General features: G+C 54.0%; 7 protein-coding genes across 7 annotated transcripts; 4 read left to right on the forward strand and 3 right to left on the reverse strand.

Moving 5' to 3' along the window:
* Positions 1 to 209: 209 nt before the first annotated feature.
* KRP23_11515 (uncharacterized protein) lies at positions 210 to 827 on the forward strand (the record flags this gene model as incomplete). The annotated part of the gene is made up of 1 exon (XM_067882068.1): positions 210 to 827. One exon carries the CDS (start codon positions 210 to 212, stop codon positions 825 to 827), a length of 618 nt encoding a protein of 205 aa, XP_067740352.1.
* A 116-nt stretch (positions 828 to 943) lies between these two features.
* Positions 944 to 2,101, reverse strand: KRP23_11516 (uncharacterized protein; the record flags this gene model as incomplete). Its single annotated transcript, XM_067882069.1, has 1 exon — positions 944 to 2,101. The coding sequence occupies one exon, from the start codon at positions 2,099 to 2,101 to the stop codon at positions 944 to 946; it is 1,158 nt and encodes a 385-aa protein (XP_067740353.1).
* A 1,665-nt stretch (positions 2,102 to 3,766) lies between these two features.
* Positions 3,767 to 4,402, forward strand: KRP23_11517 (ATP synthase mitochondrial F1 complex assembly factor 1; the record flags this gene model as incomplete). The annotated part of the gene is made up of 1 exon (XM_067882070.1): positions 3,767 to 4,402. The coding sequence occupies one exon, from the start codon at positions 3,767 to 3,769 to the stop codon at positions 4,400 to 4,402; it is 636 nt and encodes a 211-aa protein (XP_067740354.1).
* A 172-nt stretch (positions 4,403 to 4,574) lies between these two features.
* On the reverse strand, positions 4,575 to 7,749 carry KRP23_11518 (Importin beta-like SAD2; the record flags this gene model as incomplete). Its single annotated transcript, XM_067882071.1, has 2 exons — positions 4,575 to 7,295; positions 7,375 to 7,749. 2 exons carry the CDS (start codon positions 7,747 to 7,749, stop codon positions 4,575 to 4,577), a joined length of 3,096 nt encoding a protein of 1,031 aa, XP_067740355.1.
* Positions 7,750 to 8,601: 852 nt separating this feature from the next.
* KRP23_11519 (Heat shock protein 90-4) lies at positions 8,602 to 10,677 on the reverse strand (the record flags this gene model as incomplete). The annotated part of the gene is made up of 1 exon (XM_067882072.1): positions 8,602 to 10,677. One exon carries the CDS (start codon positions 10,675 to 10,677, stop codon positions 8,602 to 8,604), a length of 2,076 nt encoding a protein of 691 aa, XP_067740356.1.
* Positions 10,678 to 16,108: 5,431 nt separating this feature from the next.
* KRP23_11520 (E2F transcription factor-like E2FF) lies at positions 16,109 to 18,285 on the forward strand (the record flags this gene model as incomplete). Its single annotated transcript, XM_067882073.1, has 6 exons — positions 16,109 to 16,548; positions 16,617 to 16,815; positions 16,881 to 16,950; positions 17,014 to 17,081; positions 17,154 to 17,241; positions 17,306 to 18,285. 6 exons carry the CDS (start codon positions 16,109 to 16,111, stop codon positions 18,283 to 18,285), a joined length of 1,845 nt encoding a protein of 614 aa, XP_067740357.1.
* A 305-nt stretch (positions 18,286 to 18,590) lies between these two features.
* Positions 18,591 to 20,328, forward strand: KRP23_11521 (uncharacterized protein; the record flags this gene model as incomplete). Its single annotated transcript, XM_067882074.1, has 2 exons — positions 18,591 to 19,200; positions 20,159 to 20,328. The coding sequence occupies 2 exons, from the start codon at positions 18,591 to 18,593 to the stop codon at positions 20,326 to 20,328; spliced, it is 780 nt and encodes a 259-aa protein (XP_067740358.1).
* Between the last annotated feature and the right edge of the window lie 2,018 nt (positions 20,329 to 22,346).

The following is a 22,346-nucleotide window of genomic DNA, read 5'->3' on the forward strand; positions in this document are numbered from 1 at the left end:
TAGCAATTGCGTTGCCACAAGTGAACGATTTATGCTTTGGCGCTGCCACCATTTCCGATCCTGGACGGTTGTCGAAAACCACCGAATACAATTTTCAACTCATATGGGAATCGACCAGCTAAACTTTATGGTACCGAGAGGCTTCTTATAAGTTCGAACTCGCATTATACGGTATAATGTATACTCTACATTCCAACAGTACCGACGTCATGGGCAGCTCGCAGGATGAGATCCGGCGGCTGATGAAGGAGGCCAAGCAGAAGCCCAGCACCACTGCGAAGACTCCTTCATCTGCCAAGACCAAGACAGCAAAGCCCAGCAGCGCCGTGCCCAGCCAAGTGCAGAAGCCCGCGCTCCCCGCGGGTTTCTTCGACGACTCGTTGGCAGACGCCAAGGCCCGCAATGTGGACGTGCAGCAGCTGGCGGCGAAGCAGCTCAAGTCCGAGTGGGATGCATTCCAGGAGTTCGCGCAGGAGGTGGAGCAACAGACCGCCAAGCAGGAGCAGGAGAAGGTGGAGGAGAGCAAGGAGCGCGAGGCCGTCGAGCAGCTCGAGAACATGCAGTACGTGGACAGATACCGCGTCGTGCTGGAGCGTGCGACCAGTCTCCGCAGCGGAGAAAATAAGACCAACACGGAGAAGAGAAAACGGCAGGACTCTGCTGACGACTTGGTTGAAGAAGACGGCGAGGCAGAGGGAACCAGTGCCGTTGAAACGGCGGTGAGCGAGTACAAAAAGAAGCACAAGAAAGCTAAGAAGCAGCAGCTCTCGGACAGCGAGGGCTCGGACGACTTTGACCCATGCAACTGGAGGTCTCGGGGCATCTAGACTGCAGTTGTACCATGAAAATAGACGGTAGAAAACAAGGAGGAAGTGCTCATCAAACATGTTTAATGAAAAGGATCGCGCTTGATGGTTCTCTCCTCTAACTGCGGCTGCAGCACTTAAACAAGGTTCACGATGGCGTACAGGATGACACCGCAGCCGATCATCAACACCGGCGTGTCCATCGTATGCGGCGCAGTCGCCTCCGCGTACGCCATCGTCGGCGCCAGGATCAGCATCGACAGCAGCACCTGCCAGAAGTTGTCGAACGCGGCGTACTGCAGCGCAGGGAACACCAGCCCAGACACGAACACGCACGCGCTTCCCTCCCAGCTGCGCGTGTACTTGTTCTTGCTGAAGCAACTGCGCGTCTTGTACTTGTGCTTGCCCCACGTGATGCCCACGGGCTCCGCCAGACCGTCGCCGATTCCCGTGATGAACACGAGGATGAACGTCAGCGCGCCCTGAGCGGCGAACAGCCACTTGAAGAACATGAGGATGAACATGCCCGGAGCGATGTTGCCCACGATGATCCACTTGAGCGTGTTCGGGCGATCCTCCGGACGATCCAGCGAGTTGAACTGCAGCATGAAGAACTTGGAGTGCTCACGGATGGGCTTGATGAGCACGAGGAAGCCCAGCATGGTGAAGAGGTCGCCCCAGGCCAGGGCGATCGGGCCGGAGTAGTCGGACTTGATGACCAGCGGCACCATGTAGGCGGCGAAGTGCTGCAGCTTCCGAGTGTAGTTGACTTTGAACTTGGACGACTTGTTGGTCATGATGTAGCCCTTCTCGTCGACGTCGCAGAAGCAGCGGCAGATGATACCTCCGAAGAGGGACACGACCATCATGACCACGAGCTTGGGCAGCTGCATGAGCCAGAAGTGCGGGTCGAGAAGCCACTGCGGCTCGTAGAAGAAGGTGAGAACCAGCATCACGGCAGCGTAGACGACCATGCCGACCAGGAAGGCGAAGTCGAACGTGTTGTACCAGTGCTCCTCGTAGTCACCGGCCACCTCGCCCTCCTCGACGAGCGAGGTCTTGACGGCAGTGATGGGCTGCAGCTGCTCGCCCGTGGCGCCGTACGAGGGCACCGGAGCGCGCACAGGCAACGGCGTAGGCACGCGCCACACGAGGCGCAGCATGACGTAGCACAGCAGCAGCGCCGCGATGGGCAGCGCAACGAGCACGACGCTCTCGGCGGTGGAAATGTTCTCGGGCCACTCGAGAGGCGCCGCCGTGGGCACGGGGGTCTCGACCGGGATCGCGTCCGCCATCTCTGTCTTTGCTGGGTTCTTGATCCTGTGGTGCGAGCCGAGCAAATTGGGAAGTGACGTCTGGGGGCGGGCGTTTTTGCGAACCTCCAGCGAAAGGATACCACCACGTTTGTGGCAACTCACTCGAGAGCGCCAGGAACTCAGAAACCATAGAAAAGGCAAGTCAAGGCGGTACGTATTCGAGGTGTGGCGTTAGAGGCCGGATCTTTGGACCGCTGTTTCACCACCACTCGATTTGTTTGCTCGCAGTTTTCTGTATTTTGCTGGGCCTGCACGAATTGTGGCACACTCGGAATCCAAGCAGCAGTGATTCTTCATGGGGTATCGGAATGGCAATGAAATGAGCGGCCATGGCAACACAGTTCGGGCGATGGAGCCCTCAACAAGCAGAAACCGGACACTGGGCCTGCAATTTCCTCTTTTCCGTGGCTTTCGTGATGGTGCAAGGGACCTGCGGCTTCGTGCATGGAGGCCTTAGCCGCCAACAGCTTTACCTGCGAGGACTGCCTCAACGAGGTGATAATAGACATCCTCCACGGCGCGCTGATCATGTTCACTGGTGACAACCACACGTTATTGGCAAGGTATCGCTAAATTTAACACGCTGATTTAGGCAATACATACATTCTTGATCCACTAAAGCCAGGGGATAACCCATTCTCACTTTTGATAGGCTAATCCAAAAGCCGTTTCAAGCCGGATTAATCAGACACAAAGTGCACACAAACTGAATCCGCAGATTTCAAGGCATCAAGCGGCTCGAATCTTCGCGATGCACGCGGCGATTTGAAGGCGTGTGGCGCCGCTGGCAGCCACGCCAGCCTGGCTCGCTCTTGCTCAGGATGCGAAAGCGTGCCCTGTCACATGACACCTTCGAGGCCACGGGGCGTTGCTCAGTGAAGGCTCTACTGGATGGCAGCTACGTACGCTCAGAAAGATCACTGTGGATGGCCAGGGGCAAATCATTGCGGTGCGTTATTAGCGTGCGCGTGGCTTCTTGAATCAAGACTGCCAGACCAGGTGAAGCTCAACATGACATACACTCTGGCGACGGAATGGTGGTGTTTGCCTGGCCATGTTGCCTTCCCGCATGCTGAGAAGTACCAACAGCAACGAGGCCGACCAGCGAGCGCCAAAAGAGAAGGGCTGGTGGGGGAGGACAAGAGAGCGCAGTATAATACACGTCTAAGAGCGTACTCGGACGGGATGAAGCACTTGCACTTTAGTGACTGATTGCAGGCTTCCATGTGAGTCAAGTGTACATCCACGTACGCCTGCGTCACATCGGAAATCGTGCTGACGAGCACGTCGCAGTCGCTCAGCAGCTCAACAAGTTACGGTACAGACGAGAAGTCGGTTCCACTCTTGCTGTCCAGGGAGGCATTGTGTGAGAGAGCGAGCGTCGTGTCCGTCCATGAAACTGATCTACCATCTAGTTCAACGCGCATGTTGTGTTGAGGAGACAACGAAGCTTGGGTAGTGAAAGTGTTGTTGTCTTGAGGACGATAATTGGAGAATGAGACCAAGTTTCGTGGTCGATCGAAACCGTGGAGAGTCTCCACCCAAAAGTGACTTGTAGCCATCTTGGTTTGACACGCCGTCAAATGTGTGGACCACATCGCTGCATGATTGCCTGCCGCCGATTTCCATCCACACGTAACTAACATGTCGTCTATTGCCTTGCGCCTTGGCCGCCGTGGCTTACTCTCGTCTCGCAATGCGCTGAAGCCTCGCGCTTTTGCCAGCACCAAGACCGCCTCCGGGTTCTCGTACCCTGGCGCTCGCTCGCTGGAGCAGCTCGTGAAGCTGGAGCTGCTGGAAAACGAGCAGGCCCCGCAAATCCGCAGTATCTGGGAGGATTTCCACGCCGGCAAGGACGACGCAGTGGCCACGACGTTGTCAGCCGATGAGTTCCAGTCCCTGGTGAAGCGCGCCGAGGCCGCGCCCTACTTCATCTTCCCCGTGTACCGTCAGGAGGGATTTTTCAACATGTTGTGCCAGTTCCAGCAGTCCTGCTTCCTGATCACGTACCTCGAGGCCTTCAAGGAGAACCCCAGTGCAGCGCCGCCCTGTGTTGCCGTCTCGCTGTACGACGACCTGCTGGCCGAGAAGGAGTTGGCACTTGTGCGCGCTGATGTTATCAACATGCTGGACAAAAAGGAGTCGCAGCTCCTGCTAAACCAAATGCTGGCCAGCTACCAAGACGACAAGCTCTACGAGCACGTGGACAAGTTCAACAACCAGCCGGATAAGTTTGACTTTGAGGGCTTCCGGTTGATGCTGAAGGACGTTATGGCGTAGGCGTAGACCTGGCAGCTACGTGTGGAAGCAACCACGCCCATTTTGAACAAAAAATGTAGTCTTAAACCCATATCACTCCCCTCTCTCTCTCTCTCACTCTGTCTTCCTCTTCAGCATAGCTTCTGGCGCTAGCAATCACGGCATGACAGGAAACTATCGTCTAGATGCTCCCTTACTGCTGGGTCTTCTGGGCCTCAGCCTCCTTCCTCTTGGCGTGCTCCGCCTGGAAGAGAACAAGAGCCTGCTGCGTTGTCGCGTCAGCCTCGAGTCCCAGAGCCTGGTACTCAGGAGCGTGCGTCTGGGCAAAACCCTGCAGCGAGCCCAGGAAGAACTCCACCTCGTCCACCTCATCTAGCAGACTGATGTAGTCCTCGTCACCCTCATCGTCATAACCGAACTGACCCTCGGCTTCCTCACGCAGCTGGCGCAGGATAGCGTAGTACTGGTCGTCCACCACGTCCTCGGCGTCCTCATTGGAGGCGTAGCCACCGTTCTCAAGCAGCTCATCGAGGTGACCGCCGTCCTCGTCATTACCCTCGACCTCCTCGCCGTCCTCCAGGATACCCGGCGCGGGGTTCTGGATCGACTCAGCGAGCACCTTCATGGCAGCCTGGATCAGCTGCTTCATGTGCGGGCGCAGAGCGGCCGGGATCTTGTCGGCCGGAGCGCGCAGAATCGACATGGCACCAAGCACGAACAGCTTGCGGTCCAGGTAGTTGTCGTAGCGGGACAGGTCGCTCAGCCAGATCTTGAGCACGCCGTCAGCGGCACCCAGCGAGTTGAGAGCGTCGAGGGTGAGAACAGGGTTGTAGTGCAGCAGACTGGCAAACACACCCAGAAGGTTGCGGGCAGTCGAGTCCACAAGCGGCTCCGCCAACTTCTTGCACACCATCAGCGTAATAGGAGGAATGCTCTCGTCCACCTTGCCGAACAGGTTGTGCAGCAGCGAGTACAGCAGACGGCAAGCGGCGCACAAGTCGATCTCCTGCACGCTCTGGCTCTCGAACACCGTCTTGGCCATGTTGAACACAAGCTCAAGGTAACGCACGCTAACGCCAGTGTTCGGGTCCGTGGCCGAGCCCGAGAGGAAGCCCTCAATGTCGCGGCCGACAAAGTTGTCGATCACCGGCACAAAGTTCGTGAGGTAGTCCGAGGCCCAGTCGTTAAAGCTCACGAAGATCAGCGGGAACAGAGACCACAGCTCCGGGGCAATTTTGTGGCTGTAGAACGCCAGCGAACCGAGGATGTCAATGCCGCTCTCCATGTACTCGACGTAGTCGAAGTCCGTGAGAATCTTGTTGATGACCGGCGCAAGCGTGGGCACAAGCAGAGCGTACAGCTCCGGGTGGTTGTGGATGCTCATGAGAATCGTGTTGATGGCGTCAAGGCACGACACAGCAGCCAGCGACGCATCCTCGTCGTCCTCAGCAACAGCCGTGAACTGGGTGAAGAACTCGACGAACTTGGCCACCAGCTGCAGCGAAAACGGTCCGATCTCCGAGGAGAATCGGTCAATGATGTGCTCGAGCGCGACGACAACCTCATCGTTGCCGATTTCATCCATCAGGCTGAAGAACTGCTCCAGGATCTGCGGCAGACGCGGGCGAAGCACTTCCACCACCGTGTCCGAGTGCGGGTACATCACAACAAAACGGATCGTTTTGGCAGCCTCAATACGCACGGGCAGCTCCGGGTCGAACATGGCGTCAAGCATGCCGTTGACAATGGCGAAAAGAGTCTGCTCGTCCTTGAACTTGATACCCTCGATGTACTTGCGCGAGAAGATCTTGCAAGCGCGCAGGCGAAGGAAGCCGTGCGGGTTTTTAAACTCCGGCAGAATGTGCGTGATAATCATCAGCTCCACCTGGTCCTTGTGAGCCTTGGACTTGGTGAGCACACCGTCCAGCGAGAACAACGCGTGCAGAGCAGCGTCCTTCTGGATGAAGTCCTTCTTGTCATCCGAGGCAGCAAGGTACGTGTTCAGGATGTTGTTGTAGAACGAAAGCACGTTCGGTAGGCAGTCCTTGCCCCGTTTCGTGCACAAGTCAGACAGCAGGTTAGAGGCGGCGTACACAGGGTCGAGGAAGTCCTCGAACACATCGTTCGTCTTGCGCACGAACTCGTGAGGGTCCTCGGCCCACAGCTGCAGGTCCTTGGGGGACAGGCACAGCACTGGGTGGATGACCTCGAACAGCAAGAAGCCAAGGTGCGGCTTGATAAGCTTGTACGTCACAGCCGAGTCTACAGCCTCCTGCAGGAACACAAGAGCAAGCTGCACCACGCGGTCCGTGCAGAAGCGGCCGTTCTTGCGCAGCGCCAGGGTCTCCAGCACGCACGGCAGCAGCTCCGGGGCGATCTGGTTGCGGAACACCGTGCTCATCTGCAGGTACTCCTCTTCGGCCTTCTTGGGGTTGCCGTAGCGCGTGTAGAAACGGCAGAGAATCTGCATCGCCCACTTTTTAAGCTTCCACCACGGCCAGTTGCCGCGCTCCTCCTCGTCCGTGGGCTGTCCAACGGGCTCTCCGCCCTCGCTCGCCTCGGGCAGTGGCTTGGCGATGACCATGCGGAAGATGTTCATCCAGGCCACGACCTGCTCTGTCTGTGCAATGTGCGGCGGCAGGTTGGTCTTGACGCACGACCAGTAGGTCTTGAGGATGAGGTGCATCATGTGCGCCGCCTCGATCGAGTTGTTGGTTTGCATCTGCACCATCATGTTCTGCAGCATGGGGAAAACCACCTCCACGAGCTTGAAGAGGGGAGCCAGGCGTTCCTCCGAGCGGTACTCAAAGTTCTTGACCACGCGGCGCAGCGCCAGCAGCGCGTTGATGATGCGGTTGGCATCGCCGCTCTGCACGTTCTGGCAGATCTCGTCGATGAGCGTTGGCCACGAATCCTACAGGACATCACCAGCAAATAAACCTCATCAATTACAACCTCGGCTGCAAGAGCAACAGCAGTGCATTGAAACGTACGGGGAAATCAAAGCGCGCAATGTATGCGACGGTCTCGGCCAGCAGCGAGCGGATGCTCGAGTCCTGCGACACGAGTAGCGCCTCGAGGCCGTTCTGGCGGCCCAGCACCTTGTCCGCGGGGCTGATGACCTGCACCCACTGGCCCTCGGGGCCGTCGGCACCTTCCCAGTACTTCTGCACGAGGTTCTTGAGCGACACGGCGGCGGCCTGGCGGATCTCGCGCGTCACGCTGGCCTCGACCGTGATCTGGATGAGCAGCTGCACCGACCCGGGCACGGTGTGCAGGCCCGCGATGGCATCCTCCGCGGCTTTGCGCGCCACTTCGTCGTTGCTGAACGTGTGCAGCAGGATGTTGTGCAGGCTGGCCACGTCCATGGTTGCGGAAAGGCGGGGACGTGCTTGTCTCGACTTGGCTGCTTTGGGTCTGATTGAGGAAGAGCTCCGTTTGGATGGAGCGTAGCCTTGGCATACGCGTGTGTGTGTACTGATATTAGATGTGACAATGTCAGTGCGTTGCAGTCAGTTGGCCAATCAAAGGGGAGTAACCGGGGTACGCTTTTTGACTGGTCTGGCCATTCGCTGCGGTTAATTGGCGATGAACCCATTCTCAGATGGCTACATCTCGGTCTGGATACTGGTTCACTTGAAATCTGTATCGGTTGGAATTTGTGTCGGGACCAATTTTGTCACCAGTTCACATTTTGCCACAAAGTGCAATACCATACAAACGTCAAGAGGTGTTTTGAAACCGAAAAACCTCTTGGATCCACTATGTCCAATCGACTGGCGCAGAGAGGTCTGAGATGTGATGGGCACCACGAAGGGGTGCAGCAGCAAATGGGTACACTGTAGGTCGGACATCTGGTTTTCGATGACCCATGCAGCTCCAGCGGCAGTTCCTACGCCTTGTGATCCCAATGATCCTGCTCATTGCAAATGCACGTTTGGCCGTGACAGCCGCAGCAACGCAGCACCATGCTGTTTTGCTTTCGACGATAGCAGGTTGATCAACAGCACAAACACGAGAGAGTAGGGCAGGCGAATCGTAAATATATGTAACCTTCGACTACGAAGATCTAACTAAACCTCACCACCAAAAAATGCAAGAGCTATCCAGCAAGAGTCGACGCGTGTGGGTGCACGGGATGCACTTGATGCCCGCCAACGACTACAGCGCGAGGCGCTTAGTCCACCTCCTCCATCGTGCTCTCCTCCTCGTCCTCGCCCTCAAGCGGGGGCAGGTCCTCCATAGGACTCGTCGGCAACGTCGTCATCGTCGTCGATGCTCAGACCGAGCTTGATGAGGCGGTGGATGCGGTTGGCGAACGTCGTGGGCTCGTCCAGGCTGAAGCCCGACGTCAGCAGCGACGTGTCGTACAGCAGCCAGATCAGGTCCTTCACCGTCTTGTCGCTCTTGTCGGCCTCGGCCTTCTCACGCAGCGACTTGATGATGGGGTGCAGCGGGTTGATCTCCATGGTCTTCTTCGACGACATGTAGGCCGAAGTGCTGCTGTCACGCAGAGCCTGGGCCTTCATGATACGCTCCATGTTGGCAGACCAGCCGTACTCGCCCGTCACCAGCACGCACGGCGACTCCACAATACGGTTCGAGATCTCGACCTTCTCGACCTTTTCGTCAAGGACCTCCTTCATGAGCTTGCACAGGCCCTCGGTGGCGGCCTTGGCCTCCTCGAACGACTTCTTCTCGTCCTCAGTCTCCTCCATCTTGAGGCCCTCCTTGGTCGCGCAGATGAGCTTCTTGCCCTCGTACTCCTTCAGCTGCTGCACGGCGTACTCGTCAATGGCCTCAACCATGAAGAGCACCTCGTAGCCCTTCTTCTTGAGCTTCTCAATGAACGGCGAGTTCTCCACCGACTTCTTGCTCTCGCCCGTCACGTAGTAGATGCCGGGCTGGCTCTCGGGCATACGCGAGATGTAGTCGTCCAGGGACGTCATCTCCTCGCCAGACTTGGTCGAGTGGTAGCGCAGGAGCTTGGCGATCTTGGTGCGGTTGGTCGAGTCCTCGTGGATGCCCAGCTTCAGGTTCTTGCTGAAGGCCTCGTAGAACTTGTTGTACTTCTCGTTGTCCTCAGCAAGGTCGGCGAACATCTCCAGGCACTTCTTGACGAGGTTCTTCTTGATCACACGCAGGATCTTGTTCTGCTGCAGGGTCTCACGCGAGATGTTAAGCGGCAGGTCCTCCGAGTCGACAACACCCTTGACGAACGACAGGTACTCGGGCATGAGCTCCTCGCAGTTGTCCATGATGAACACGCGACGCACGTACAGCTTGATGTTGTTGATTTTCTTCTTGGCACCACCCTCGAACATGTCGAACGGAGCGCGCTTGGGGGCGAACAGACAGGCCTTGAACTCGAGCTGTCCCTCCACAGAGAAGTGCTTCACGCCGGCGTGCTCCTCCCAGTCGTTGGTGAGCGACTTGTAGAACGAGGCGTACTCCTCGTGGGTCACGTCCTCGGGCTTGCGCATCCAGATGGGCTTCTGGCTGTTCAGGTGGTCCCAGTCGTGGGTGACCTCCTTGATCTTCTTTGTCTTCTTCTTCTTCTCGCCTTCCTCCTCGTCGACCTCCTCGACCTTGGGCTTGTCGTCCTCGCCCTCCTTCTCGTCATCCTCCTCCTCGTCGTCGGTAACCTCCTTCTCCTCCGTCTTCTCGACGTAGAGCTTGATGGGGAAGCCAATGAACTCCGAGTGCTTCTTCACCAGGTCTTTGAGCTTGCGCTCCTCGAGGTACTCGAGCATGTCCTCCTTGAGCGTCAGGACGATGCGCGTGCCGCGCAGGATGGGCTCCGTCGTGTCGGGCGTGACCGTGAACGAGCCACCGGCGGCGGACTCCCACACGTACTGCTCGTCGTCGTTGTGCTTCGAGTGCACCACGACCTTGTCGGCGACCAGGTAGGCCGAGTAGAAACCCACACCGAACTGGCCAATCATGCTGATGTCAGCGCCGGCGGCCAGGGCCTCCATGAAGGCCTTGGTGCCCGACTTGGCGATCGTGCCCAGGTTGTTGATGAGGTCGGCCTTGGTCATACCGATACCCGAGTCCTGGATGGTCAGCGTGCCGTTGGCCTTGTCCGGGATCACCTTGATCTCCAGGTTCTTGTCCGTGTCCAGCACGCTGGCGTCGGTCAGCGACGAGTAGCGGATCTTGTCGAGCGCATCCGAGGCGTTCGAGATGAGCTCGCGCAGGAAGATGTCCTTGTTCGAGTAGAACGTGTTAATGATCAGACTCAGCAGCTGGTTGATGTCGGCCGAGAAGGCGAACGTTTCGGCTTCGGCGCTCATGGTTCTCTGTGCTTCTGGGGTCTTGGGACTTGGATTCCAACAGGGAAGATTGAAGAATGAGCGCCGGCTTGCCCTGCAAAAGGGGGAGGTTGCAGCCAGCCAAACGCAGCGATCTTTCTTGTTTTGGGCCAATCGAAACTTCCATCGATCGACGGGAGGGGCGACGTGCAGCGGCTCTGTGGGCTGCCGGCGATCAGCAGGAGAGAAGACCCGCCCTCGCCGTCGAAGATTCTAGATTGCGACGGGCCAGTGGTCTGATGGTACCATGTACCAATACAATATAGCAGGTCTGAGTTGTATGTTTTTTACCTATATCCGAAGGTCGGACAAATATAAAAGATCGGGGTGGGGTACGTGGCAAGGCGCTACAACTTTGGCGTCTTGTTCTGGAACGCTGCCGACAGTCGAGACTCACGCAGCGAGGAAGCAGCATCGGATAAAGCGCGACCGAGTCCGTGGCTGGAGGTGTGTGTTGCACGTGTGAAGACTAACGATGGATGGATGTTGTTGCGATCACTTGGAGCTGGGTGCCGCGTTGTGATGTGGACGAAGGCATTTTCGTGCTGCCTCGCCGTCGCATATGCTGAAGACATACTGAAGTGTTGCTTGTCTCGGGCTGTGCTAACTTTGCTTTGACTTGTGATTCATGAAATGACCTCTACGTGGTGGGCGGTAAACCTTACTTAGATGCTCGTGAAAGCGCAATCGAGCATCGGCAGTGCCCGGGTCTTGCGTTATGCACTCAAGGACAGACTGTTTGCTGAAGTTTTCGCACTGCAGTGTCAAAGCGGTGAACTCAGACAAATGCACTGGAGTTGCTTGTGAACATTGGGATGTCTTCTTGCCATGGTAATATCATATCTTTGTGCGAGTGCATGCGCACTGCAACACGTAGTATAATGTGGCACGTACAGGTAGCAGCGCAACAGCCTCGGTCGCCTGCTGTATCGCTCAGACTCATTAAACTAAGCCGCGCCAAGGCGCGGAGAAGCTCTGGATTTTACCAAGTGGAAAAGTGACGATGTAATGTGTCTGTTTCTGCTAGTGCTTCTGCAGTTCTCTGACATTTATTCCAGCGATCCGATTCCATTGGTTTCCACCATTTCTCGCAAATGCCGATATGCGTCGTCCGCGCAACATTCATCATAGGTCATATATCGCATTGTTGGACGAAATATCCCGTTGATCCATGCCCGTCGCATCGATCCAAGCGCTAGGTGAACATGATTGCGTGTAAGCAAAATATCGTTGCCCAATGAATGCAAGGAGTCGGCTAAGAAGGATCAAGCTAATCTTTTGTGGTTCTACGCCTACAAGGTGCCGTAGATTGCGTTGCTGTAGAAATTCGCCGACGCCTTCCTGAACCCGAAGACCATTTATATGCGCAAGTTCGATGCGCACCAAATAGAATATCGCCACGCCCGTCGAGATTATACTCGTCAAGTCCACCGGGCGCTGCTCGCCTAGCTGGCGGAGTTCATGGAAAAGTTCCTTGTCAAGGACATGGTGGCCAAGTCCGACCACCCCACGCTCGCCGATATCGCCGCCTTCTGCGGATTCGTGCAGATCGGGCTCAGGGTATCTTCAACTTCTCCACCGACACCACTTTGCCCGTGAAATCAAGCAAGTACCTCCATGACATGGTGTATTATACCCTTCTAATTCAACCGCATGAAGACGCTGCCGCACCACGATGAGATCCACGAGCTACTTGACGAGTTCCTGACGACTCAAAAGGCTAACCTGTAAAGAGTAGCGCAGCAGAGTGGGAAATATATCTATGCATTGCGAAGCAAAATGACGAGCAAAGTGAATTTCTATCCGGATCCTGATATACTACTATGGTATGTATGAATCATTCCATTTATTATTAGCGCGGAAGAAGTAATAGTTAGGTAATTGTCGACATATATTAGATAGCACTATATCTATAGTAGCAATTTAGTACTACGGTCGACCACGAATCAAGCTCACGCACAGCACAGACGCGAAACACTGTATAGCGCCCTCGGAGGCGTATGTCAAGACCACAAATCACGCATTGGCCGATGAAGCGAAACTGATAGCTGCTATATTATCCTAAAGTTACGAGTATACATCAAGCGAACTTCTATCAGCCGAACTTACTGTCCTTTACTGCAACACAGCTTTATCATATTGGGAAGTGACGATAGACGCTAACGCCAGTCCAAGGTACAACCACCACACCACTTGATGCATGCAACCCAGACGAGAAAAATCCGAAAAGAGCTGCTAACGAAGAACTACTGAGAGACACGACTGACTTCGCTTTTATCAAGACTGTCGGCGACGTTTCGTCAACGAATGTCTCCACCACGAACAAGGATAAGAGTGTAGAGATTTTCGTCTAAGAGCAATTGACACGCATGGTTTTTATGCTTCCAGAACACTCAGATCTTGATGAATAGCTGCTAAAAGTACTTCTAAATGATCTTCGACAGCTGAAGTCATGAGTGCACGAGCAAATATTCCCCAAAAATGAAGAGACACATATTAATACAAGCTTCTTCCAGTCTCACTGAACCATATTAAATACAACAATGGGCTATCATGTTTAGCGCTTGAAACGTTTCAAAGTTATACCCCACTTTCATTTACCCCCCCCTATCATCCAGCACTCACGCGTTGTATTTATATACATAAAGGAAAAAAGTACCACATGACCCTTTTCATAATTTGTATTATTATTATATTTTAATTTACATTATACAGATTATTATGTAACTGGCACAAGTGTCGAACTCTAAAAACCATCCACAATAGGCAAGTTCTTCTTATCGTGTCCACCTCTCTCTCTCTAAGCCTACCGCTGGTGTCGCTGTCATCTCCCTTAGCCTTCGGTTCCTACATCTCCTCGTTTCTCCAAGTCTTCTCGCGCCAATGTCTGACGTCACCAACCAGCCATTCGTTGAGCTCGATTTGTAGCTCGTCTCGCTTGTCCGTTAACAGATGAGTCATCGGCTGAGACATTGTCACGCTCTTCTTGTGATCCATAGCGTAATTCGCCAGCCAGTCTGCAGCTTTACTGTGTTGTCTATAGTCGTGTGACCACGTCTCGACGCCAAGTATGTTCGCTAGCCGCCTGTTGATCCTGTACCAGTGCTTCATTTGTTTGGCTTTTGGCTTCTTCCGCATCTGTATCAAGGCAATTATGGGGATGCTGTCCCCTACCACGTGTATTCTTCTCCAGTCCATAGCGAGCGTCTTCTGTAGCACCCTGAGCAGTCCTACGAACTGCGCAGTGTTATTGACCGTTGTATGCTGCCCCTAATGTCGTCGCCACACACCATATTATCTCTGCTCCTCCATCAGTGTAGTTCCCTTGCAAAAGATCGACCTCCACCACCAGACTTCCGCTGCCACCTGGTCCAGCGTTCCCTCTCGATCCACCGTCGAAAATATCAACCCTTCATCACCTATCTCTGTCACGTTCACTACTCGAGTTCTCCAGCTTTGTAACAAAAAGGAGGCTGCCCCGATCTGCGCCGCTGAGTCCGCCGTTAGAGGGTAGAGACTCGATAAGTATATCCGGGTAGCCTCCATTAGGCTGCTACTTTAACCTGCTGTTGCCTCTGCCATAGTGCTCTGCTTGCCATCCGAGGGATGTAGCCGCGCTACATTCCATATCCGTATCCATGACATAGTGAGCGCACAAGCCCCCGCCCATAAGTCCTGTATGATGTCATTTAAACCTTCCCATTGTTCCGCTGTTTGCAGATTGCCCCATTGCACTATCCACTCTCGCAATTTGCCCAATTTCAACGCAAAAATGTCCTGCAGTATTTCCGTTCGGTTCCGCTCCTCCACACCTGCCGTTAAGCTGCCGTGCAGCCAACGCTGCAACATAACATCCCAAAACTGTGCTGCTTCAGGGCATTCCCAGACTAGATGAGTTATCCCTTGCTTTTGGTCGGACCCACATTCTGCTGCCATACACCGATACTGGTGTTTCTTGTCTCTTCATAGTCTCAAGCGTCCCAGTTTACCATTTTGTTGACCAATACACCATTTAATGGCATCAAATGTTGTTGTATGCATGCGTATAATTTCAGAGCTTCCTCGAACTGGCACGCCTTTGTTGACTTGAAGTATTGGAGGAAGTCTAATGTGAGACGCTCTTCCGTTCCAAACGGTACCCGAAAAGTGAACTTCTTGCGAGACCCATACGTGAGCGTGTCCATCGTAGCTTGTAGACCGAATCTGTCGCCAATCATCCGTCAATCAGGTTCATTTGAACACCTCGCAAAAACGATGATTTACTGTACAAACGCATCGTAGCACGTATAACCCCCTCACGCTGTTTGTCTTGACGGTCTTGCTGTAGACGCTGCAACAGAGGCATCGTGTCGCTATCCATTTTTTAACGAAGCAACCTGCTTGTGCTCTTTTCTTCAAGACCAGTGTACTATTGTCGATCAAAAAGAAAGCAGGATTTTCTTCCCAACAAGCGCCAGCTAGTGCATTCATACTAACATGAAAGCAGTAGGAGCACGTAGATTAAATAACGCTGCGTCGTGTTTGGTTGCGCTTGAGGCAGACTTGAGAATTTGCGATAAACATGACCGTTAGAGCTAGTGGAAAATGTACTGTTGCCATTCAAAGAAAGCAGGGCTTGCTTTGTACCTGTACCGTTACTATCAAGTAGAAAGCAGGGCTTGTTTCCCAGTTAGCGCATCTGGGCGCAGACTGGATTGAAAGCTTCGTCACTTTATCCGTTGGTGCTTCGATGGTAATAAGGCTGGTTTAGCTCGGTTCAAAACAGAGCAAGGCCTGCTTGCCAACAAGTGCCAACAAAAGGAGTAGTATGACAGCCGATTGGATTGAATGCTGCACCACTTTGCCTCCTGCATATCATTTGGATGTCGTCCATAACTCAAGCAACATCGTTATGCGATCCGTACAGGCATAAAATATCCACCGCCTTTCTAATAAAGATTACAACTTTGGTGAACATACATTCACAAAATATTCATTATAATAGCGATTTGCACCTCGTCTGTACCGCCCCCAACTTCTCTGGATAAAATCCAGAGAAACTTAGCTGCGCATTGCTGGGATTGATAGTATTAGCAGATCAAAATAGTAACAGTTTTAACACTATAATAGTGCTATTCAATCAGTCCTATGTACTACATGCAATATAGTATATGTATAATTAAACGTTGCTTATGTGATGTGGACCACACTCGAGCAACACTCTTGTTTGGCGTTGTTGCTCGAATGTTGTACGCCGTCTCTTTTTGGCGGCAAGCAAGTTCAAATTCTCCCGCGCGAGCAATTCAAATCGACAGCAAGGTCTCGGGCTTCATTCTTATTCTCCCACCCCCGCCGCACACGCCTCGACTGTATCAACGTCCCTGGACTCTGCACACCTGTCGTTCAACTTTAGCCGAGTACGTACCTACGAAGCATGGCAGCGCAGGAGATGATGAGCCCCACCCGCCGCCAGTCGCAGGAGCTTCCGCCGCGGACACCCGCCAGCATGGCAGGAGCGTCGAGCATCCAGCCAAGCCCCAACCGGACGGAGGCCGCGGCGGCCATGATGCACCTCCTCACAGGAGCTAGCAGTGCCAAGGAAGGCAAGACGTTGAAGCCCACCAAAGCCAAGCGGAGATACGTGCGCCGCGCGGCCAAGAAGGTGGGTGCCACAACCAAGCGACAGATCAAGACAACGTGCATGGATTCCGACGCAGTGGCAATGGGAAAACCGCCAGTGAAGACCGACGCGGCCAAGGCACCGAAGGATGGAAACAAGACTGGGGACTGGAGAATGGACGGAGACGAAGTGCTTTTCTTCCCCTATCGAGAGTACAACCGCAAGGAAAAGTCACTCGGATTGCTGTGCGAAAAGTACGTGATGGTGCTTGGGTGAGGATGTGGGGTATATGAACACTGACTTGTTGTTGTTGTGCAATTAGCTTTTTGAAACTGTACCGCGATGACATGATTTCCGAGATCTGTCTGGACCGAGCGGCTGCCGAGCTGGGAGTCGAGCGGAGGCGGATCTATGACATCGTGAACATTCTGGAGAGTATTCATCTCGTGAGCCGCAAGAGCAAGAACCTGTACAACTGGCACGGTCTGGACTCGCTCCCGACGTCCATTAGTGCGATGAAGGTAAGGATGCGATTGTGAGAGCCACGCATGTATTTGAGAGGCTCTAATGTTGTTATATTATGCAGCAACGGTATGATGAAGTGCAGGAGTCATCCCCCGTCGGCTCGAGTGACAAAGAGTATCCGCCGATTAAAAGTACGTGTGGGTCGATTGCTCGATTGGACGAGATGCTGAGTTTTGCTTGTCATTTCTCTTCAGGTGACCGGCGGCGAGGAAAATCTCTGTCGAAGCTCAGTCAAATGTTTGTTCAGCTCTTCCTGGGAAAGGTGCGCACTGTATCCTTCTGCTCCTCGTTCTTTCAGCAGGAATTAACTGATTATGTGCGTTTTGGCCCATAGGAGGACTGCATTATCCCGCTGGATCAGGCTGCCAAACAACTCATTCAGATGGAAAATAGCGAAAACAAAGAAGATCGCCTTCTCAAGAGTACGTTGTCACTGCCTTATGTGGGCCCGGCAGCTGCCAGTTTGCTAATGGTCTTTCGATTCAGCCAAGATTCGCCGCCTTTATGACGTAGCCAATGTCCTGGTCAGTGTGGGTTTGATCGAAAAGCTTCAGCTTTCTAACTCTCGGAAGCCCGTATTCCGGTGGAAAACACGCAGTGCCGCATCTGACTCCGTGCCCAAGGTTGACGAGATCGAGAACAAGTCGGTCCAGGCTAACTCCGACAGCGTTGTGCAAGTGAATTTCGAGGTCGCAGAAGTGGAGGATACGGATGTCCTGAATTCTGCACAGTCGTTCGATAGTGATGTGTTCGATGATGGCAGCGACACAAGCAGCTGTGATGCCAAACGAAAGCAGAATGACCAAGAGAGTGACATAAGCACGTCGGATGGGGAGTCACCCGCGAAGCGAAGCCGACTCAGCGAGAGCAAGCAACCATCGCGCGACAACATGGCGAAGCTGCTCCGGATGGACACTAACAACGAACCTATCCACCCGCAAGTGGTTCTCAGCGAGCAGCAGGAACAAGTGAAGCTGTACATGCAGCAGTACATCCGTGAGTACGTCGACTACTTGGCCGCGCACCAGAAGCTCCCTGACGGCACCACGTCCTCACTCGGTGCTAAAGCTGCTAGCAAAGGCCTGAGTATTCCCTGCATTTCCAAGTCAATCACCACTGCGAAAGAAAACCACGGCAATCCGGCAAGCTTACCGTCCCTCGCTGGAAGTATTGAAGACCTGCTGCTGTCGGAGAGCCCTCAGTCAGTAGCTGACATCGTTGCAGCTCGAGTCCTGAACAACCCGCGTCCGCCTCTTGATGCGTCTCCAGTTGTTGCCGAACCGGAAGCAGAAGCAACCCCAAGACCGCTGATTTTGCGCGCCGGCTCCAAGAAGCGAAAGGGTGCAGCGGGCAAAGTACCATCAACGTCAACCAAGTTGACAACCATTACGTCCAAAGGCAAGGAGGAAGGGTATGATGCACCCCGAAATCTCATCATGTCTCTGCAGGCGCGATCGCAGTCCTAGAAATATTTAAGCGCCGCGGGCTGTAGGCGGGAGTGACGAACAGGTTTGTGTTTGCCGACGTAGTAAGGCCCCTTTTGCTGTATTGTTGAATGTATCTCATCGAATTGATATCTACTTGCGTTTGCCGATACAGTTACTCTTGCATTTATGTGTGGAGACAGATATCCATGAGCTGAGGCATTGCAGTTTGTATTGAGCTCTTAAAAATGCACACAAAAACTTCGAGGTGGCATTGAAGTAAAGCGGGTCAAAAAGGCAACTTGCCACAATTTAGCCAATCACCATTTAGACAGCCAATTGGCGCCATGCAGAGTGGCAGCGATAGCAGGCCAAGCGGTCTGGAGCACGACTGCGAGCAGCACAAGGAGCTGGTCCTGGAGCTGGCGGAGGAGCCCAAAACGTCGCTCACCGACCGCATCAGAGACGTTGAGCACGAGAACGAGAAGCTGGAGAGGGACAAGAGCCTCTTGGTGAAGAAGGTACACGAGCTGAAGGCCTCGCTGTGTGAGAAGCGGGAGCGGCTCTGGGACGAGATCCAGGACTTCCAGGACGCACTTGGAGAGAAGAAGAAAGAGCTGCAGGAAGCTCTTGACAGTAAAGCCGAACACAGGCGGGAGGCCTCCGCTTTGAGACAGGAACTTGCGTCTCTGCAGGAGCAGCAGACGTGTTTATCTCAAGCCACAGCCAAGTCTAACGAAGAGGCAAGACAAGCTACTGCGAAGCAAGTTGCACAGCAAGAGGAACTGGCGTCTCTGCGCCAACTTCTCCGGAGTCAACAGACGAGCTTTTCGCAATTCAGGACCCAAGCTTATGAGAAAGCTACACACGCGAGGCAGGAACAAGCGATACTCCAAGAGACCGTGACGCAGCTCGAACAGCGATTGCAGGAACAAAGTAAAGCATTCGAGACGGAACGTGCGCAGTTGCTCAAGCAAGCGACGAGAAGTCAAAATGCGCAGGGAGAGCTTGGGTGGTCACTTGATCAAGCGATGCCGCATCTGCGCAGTCTGTTGGCTGCTTATGACCGAATCCGCGGATGTTCTGCTGACAAACAAACCAAGACTACCGCCTCCCCTCACTCGACTTGCATGACGTTGAGCCAAGCCTCAATTCCGGACCTAGCCCAGCGTTTGCAAGAGCAGCAACTTGCGCTTGATCGAGAGCGAGAGAAGCTTTCGGAGCATGCAAGTGAGGCAACAAAAACTCAACAGGATATCACCCTGCGGGCTCTAATGGAGCGTGAGGCAGTGCTGACATGTCCGATCTCACTTGAACTGTTTGAATTTCCGGTGGTTACTGGATGCTGTGGAAAGACTTTTTCGTCAGAGGCATTGAGGCAAGCGGTCAAACAAAGCCCACTCTGCCCACTTTGCCGGGGGCGACTCTCTTCGACACATCCAAACCGTGACATGACAAAGCTGATTGAGCTTCATAAAGCCGAGCGCTCCGTATTAGGTGTGCCGGAACCAGCAGCTCCAAGCTCGGCAGCCTCTCAGAATAATGGTTATGCGAGGATACCCACGGGGTCATCTGGGCATGCCCACCGTAGTCGACGAAGCACGGGTAGTTCAAGCACGCCTGAAAGCCGGCACAGAGATAATCGGGGTGAAAGGGTTCAAGCACGGTCTGCGGTTCCATATCTCCGATCCTCACGATCTAGAACTCAAGCGAATGCTTCACTGGATGCAACATCGATAGCTCTACCGACGCCATCGGTAAGCACTGTTGCGGATACTGCTGCTGCTGCTACCAGTCAGCAAGCGCGGTCTTCACCTTCGGGTCGTACCGTCACCACAATAGACAGCGGGGGTACACGAACTCCTGTGCCAAGGCATATGATGCGCTCTGTACCTGGTTCAATGCGTTTTCCAAGCGCGCAATCACGGTCTACCGCCCGTGGACGCCGCCATCGTTCAAGGTCTAGAACTGCCTCAAGTGCTGTTATATCGACGTCTGCGCATACTGGAGCGCAGCAACAAACCTTATCGGCTGCCTCGCGACGTCGAGCCCTACGAACCGGTGCTGTATCAAGTGCAGCGTTAAGGACTACTACAACTGCAGTATCAATTTCCGGGTCACAAAGCAGAGAGCGCTCTACAATTTCAAGACCAAATACTTCTACTGCACTGGGGGTACCAACAAGTGCTGCGTCAGTTGGGACCATACTTGCTGCTTTGCCGCTTCCTCCAATGAATCCTTCACAGACGACGAGATCAAGTACGGCAGTAGGACCAGTCGCTTCAATGGATGCGTACATGAATGCTTGGTTGCGTGCTCACCCTGCACCAGCTGCTGCATCACCCCCAACATCAACCGCGGATATCAGCCAAGGCCAGATGTCAAGACCCAATGCAGTGTCAACTACCGCGTCAACTGCTGTGCCAATGTCATCGCCGGTTTTAGTGTCGAGTGCTGCTCGAATGGCTGCGTCCACCTCGACGTCGGCGACCGCAACTGGGTCACACCGACAAGCACGAATGTTTGCCTCACAAGACGACTTGGCAGTTGGCCGCCAGCACCACGACTCTCTTCGTCTTACAGCAAGCCAGCCTGCTCCTCGCGAACCCTTGAGCGTCATTGCAAAAAGCATCAGCTCCCTGCGAGATCTCTTGGGCTCAGACTTTGAAGACTCGGACTCGAACTCAAACTGATAGCGACTTGAAATGCCAGGCCTGTTTGACAAGTGTCGTCAAGTGCATTGCCAAATAGAATGACAGCTGCTGCACCAACGCCTTCGTCTGTGGCCAGAGCTATTGGCAAGCGCAGCGGCACATTCATCTCGTTTCACTCGATGAACCAAACAGCATGATCACAATGCCAAGTTCTAAAGTTGGTACCGTACTTCGCCGCAGCGACAGTCAATTAATGCTTCTGTTCGCAGGCGTTCAAGCTGGAACTGCAGCATTAACAGCGGCGCTTAGTACTGAGCAAGCACACCCGCACTCCTCGCATCGACGAACCGCAAGGTCACGAGCCGGAACAAGTGTTGTGCCGGCTGTAGCAACAACCTCATTTGCTGCGCTGAGGCCTACATCTGACAGCAGAGGGCAGGCCGCAAGGGACTCTTCCGTAGCTGCTATGGACTCTGTTTCTCCTATCCACAGGCCTTCCTCGCGCAGAAGTTCAACATCGAGCCGCACTACTGCGTTGAGTGGAGTGTCTCTGACTGCTATGTTGATGCAAGTGCTGCCAATTTCGTCCTCAAGCTCGACAACCAGCCAGTTTTCAAGATTCAGACGTCCAAGTGGCGCACCAACTACACCGGTTCCTGCGCAAGGGGCGATGTCCACATCTACGCAGTAGCGTCCACCACTGCGCTTTTATTGGAGGACGCTACAACCAACAAGAACATTGCGTTGGCTATCTCGTATTCAGCGAGATTTCAGCGACTCGGACTCGGACTAAGAGACTTGCAGCAAGTTGAAGCGCAATTATTTCCAGCCCATTCCTTCCCTTGACCAGCATGTGACCCCAAGTGCACTGCTTCCTGACGCCCGCCACCACCCGAGAGCTGGCGGAAGGGTCCAAGGCGGCTCTCGTAGATCTCGAGGCGGTCCTGAAGCAGCGTAACCAGGTTTTGGAGCAGCAGATCAAAGAATACAAGCGAGAAAAGACGAATTTACGCCGAGAGAAGGAGAACCTGGAGCAAAAGCTGCAGAGTGAACGTCACAACTTCGCCGACAACTCTGGAGTGAAAGTGACAGAGGGAAAGCGGCAAAACTAATGAGACCGACTTCAGGAATTGCTACATCTCCTCCGGGCCCTGTAGGGACTAGTGCAATCTCAGGTCACTCCGTGGCTCGATCAATTGATACTGGCTTATTAACATGTAAGAGAGACATGGCTGCTAAGTGTGAAATCAACTGTCGTCCCAGCGCAATCAAGCTATAGTCACCATTAGCCAGACGCACTTGGTCGATACCATCAAAAGGGCATCAGTTTGATATTTACCCGTATGCACAACTTCTGTGGGGGACTGAATGAACTGTTGGGACAGTGCACCGCACCGCATCGACTTCAGTGTCGCCACCATAATTCTCGTTGACACGATGCAGACTCGA

The sequence above is a fragment of the Phytophthora ramorum genome (genome assembly GCF_020800215.1).
Source record: "Phytophthora ramorum isolate Pr-102 chromosome Unknown Phyram_PR-102_s0012, whole genome shotgun sequence".
Lineage (NCBI taxonomy): Eukaryota > Oomycota > Peronosporomycetes > Peronosporales > Peronosporaceae > Phytophthora > Phytophthora ramorum.